The 3191-nt window shown below is 37.6% G+C and overlaps 1 protein-coding gene across 1 annotated transcript in view; it reads right to left on the bottom strand.

The window, feature by feature from the left end:
• Positions 1-516: 516 nt before the first annotated feature.
• The window catches only part of LOC107732420 (lamin-B receptor-like), a 16505-nt gene continuing 13830 nt past the window's right edge, over positions 517-3191 (bottom strand). Inside the window, exons 10-14 of the mRNA XM_016543754.1 lie at positions 1893-2018; positions 1631-1799; positions 1435-1515; positions 1221-1343; positions 517-1131 (exon numbers count right to left, since the gene is read on the bottom strand). Coding sequence (XP_016399240.1) covers positions 971-1131; positions 1221-1343; positions 1435-1515; positions 1631-1799; positions 1893-2018 — 660 coding nt within the window. The 3' untranslated portion in view covers positions 517-970. The remainder of the gene's footprint in view (positions 1132-1220; positions 1344-1434; positions 1516-1630; positions 1800-1892; positions 2019-3191) is intronic.

The following is a 3191-nucleotide window of genomic DNA, read 5'->3' as shown; positions in this document are numbered from 1 at the left end:
ATTGTACAATGCTTCATTTCACTGCGATAAAGTAAAAGCTCATCTTAGCTATTAACACTTATTTCAAACTTTCATTAGGACAAATGTTATGCCCACATGTGATATACTTGCATAAAAGATAAGTTAAGAAAAGCTTTACATTACACATTCAGTTTAGCATTGCCATTTTAAATTAAAACCTTAATGAAAATGTAAAGAAGTGACGCTACCTTGTACAAGATTGAAGTTCAAAGTTATTGTTCACAGCAAACAATTATGATTTTGCAAAAGATATTGAGACACTTCACACAGTGCCTGAAATCCAGTTTCCAAAAACGGACTAAAAACAAAACAAATTTTTACATTGTTTTCAACTGGAAAAAATCTGAGGTAGCAAAGCCAAATTTTGTGAACTTTGGATAAAAGAAAGTTGTTTAACAGTGCATAATGCCTAAAATACAAACCAAACCTAACATTTTTCTATTAAATATGTACAGAAATTAAGAAAATATAGTTTTGTTGTTGTTGTTTTTTCCCCACAAATTGCCGGTCCTGAGAAAGAACATTACATCTGTTCTTACTATACATATAAAAAAAAAAATCCCATCATACACAATATACAAAAGCATTACACAAACTGTCATTACAAAAGCCAACGGTAAATAGCCAAGCAGATACTTTAAATGTGTATATGTGTACATAAAATGAGATTTAAAGTTACGGATTATGCAAAACAATCTTTTGAGTAAAAAAAAAACAAAAAAACATCTGTACAACAATATACATCTTTAAGAGATCGAAAATGGGGCAGTGTCCACAATCCGTAAACGTTTTGTGACAAAGCAGAAAATTTGGTTTTAATTTGATGATCAATTACAAAAAAGTCAAAGATTTAAAAAAAGACACCAAGCTGCTAACAATTCATTCAATGTCATCCTGAGGAAAGTTTTATTTGCCCCGAGTGTCCGTAACTGATTGAGTCTGTGAGTCCTCAGTATATTCCTGGGAAAATGCGGTACGGGACAGCTTTGCAGTACTCGTACCACGCAGAGCCGTACTTTTTCCTGCACTGGCGCTCGTCCCGTGCATTACGGTGCACCAGCAGAGTGATCAAGTAAATCAGGTAAAAGTACGGGATCAAATGGTTGAATCCTACAGGAAAGAAATGCAGGATCGAGTCAAGTCAGACTGATAGGACAGCTTTACTTCATCAGAAAGGTGAACTGAAGTCAAATGCTTACCGCACGGCAGAGACCAGGCCAACCCCATAATGATGTCACCCAAGTAATTCGGATGACGGACCCACCCCCAGAGACCAGACACAATAAGACTCTCTCCAGTTGCAGTAGGGATGGTTTTCAGGTCTGATAAGATAAAAAAAAATAAAAAATTTAAACCAAACTATTTTAACATTCTATGTTTGTTCTTTTGGTTAATTTGTTTCAAAACACTTACGAGACACTGCTGGGTCAGAAGGGTTCTTCCTGAAGGCAAACTTCTGAGAATTGGCTTTCCGGAAAATATAGTATCCAACTCCTGTTAGAGAAGTTAAAAACTTACGTTTAAAATCCGAGCATATTGATAAAACCTATATTAGCATCTTTCTGGTGTAGCTAAAGAAAAACTGATCAAAAACACAGCAGAAACTGACCATTCATAGTGATGAGAGTAATGATCCAGAATGCAGAGAGTTCATTGGGATGGCTGACTAGATAGTAGGCTTGACAGGTGAATGTGAAGGGAACAAAAGCCAGATCTCCAAATGTCAACATAAATCCGAAGCCATCGTACACTATATCCATCATGGTCAGAAGTTTCTCCTGAAATACAGAGTGACTTGATTACAATCAGTTCATGGTTTCCACACCGCATTAAGAAATAATTGTGTTTGATTTGGAAAACACTTGTTGTACCTCATGCCAAAAGCCATCAACGACCCACAGGAGCTGGAAGATGTTGACCAGGAGCATCGCTGGAGAGGGATTCTCTAGATTCTGGTGCTTCATTTCAGCTCGCAACATCGCAAAGTTAATCAATACCTGTGGAAACAAGCAATGATAAATGTTTCTTCAATTGGTGAAAAAGAAAACAATAAAGCACACTACATTAAACAGCTAACACGATTGAAAAAGTGAAATTTGAGTGTTACTGATTTCACCCTGCAAATGGCAACATTTTGACCACAAGAGGGAGCGATTACAACATCAGTCTAACCAAACTAAACCATCACTGGAAAGATGTAAAACAATAAAAATACTCACCCAACCCATCAGGCCTGGGCGCATTTCACAGAAGAACTTGATATCGAAGTTCTTGATGCGGGGATTTAACTCTCTGCCCATGAAGAAGTCATAGATAATGTAGCCTAGAGGAATAAAAGAACAAGAACAAACTTTTAAATATACTTAACATAAACGGAAATTCTCCCTTGCAATCTCTATAAATTGCTCTTAATGGAAGGCTTATTTACTAATGATAAACAGCTGTGATTGGTCAAACTGAGAAAAAGTAGCAGGAACTATATGACAACTCTGTTTGGATGATTTTTAAACCTAAATAATATAATGGTGATTAGAAACTTTAAAAGCCATTGAAGTGAAAATACCCAGAGCTAAAATTGGAGAAGACAGTCAATGCAGCCTGATTTTACACTAAACATCTTACCAGAGTTGCCTCCAGGAGCGAGCTCATCTTCAGACGCCCAGCGGGAGCGGATGAAAAGGTAGATGCTGAGAAGAGTGACGATGAGCAGGGCCGAGGTGTAGAACTGCAGGAAGTGAGCATGGATGTAGCTGAGATCCACCTCCTGATACATGGCAACACCTACTGCCACAGCCGTGAGGAGAAGTGCATAGAAACCTGATGCAGAACACAATCAGAGATCATTAAACAGATCACTCACAACTATCTGAGTAGTAAAGTTTTAAAAACCAAACGGAAATGACTCATTTTAAAGGAGTACTTCACTTCCAGAACAAAAATGTACAGATAATGTACTCGCCCCCTTGTCATTCAAGATGTTCATGTCTTTTTTTCTTCAGTCGTAAAGAAATTATGTTTTTTGAGGAAAACGTTTCAGGATTTCTCTCCATATTCAGGACTTCTATGGTGCCCCCGAGTTTGAACTTCCAAAATGCAGTTTAAATGCAGCTTCAAAGGGCTCTAAACGATCCCAGCCGAGGAAGAAGGGTCTTAACTAGCGAAACGATCGG

Source organism: Sinocyclocheilus rhinocerous, unplaced genomic scaffold (genome assembly GCF_001515625.1).
Source record: "Sinocyclocheilus rhinocerous isolate Xijiao unplaced genomic scaffold, SAMN03320098_v1.1 scaffold68, whole genome shotgun sequence".
NCBI lineage: Eukaryota > Metazoa > Chordata > Actinopteri > Cypriniformes > Cyprinidae > Sinocyclocheilus > Sinocyclocheilus rhinocerous.
Note: the sequence above shows the minus strand (reverse complement) of the source record. Positions and strands in the feature narration are given on the sequence as shown.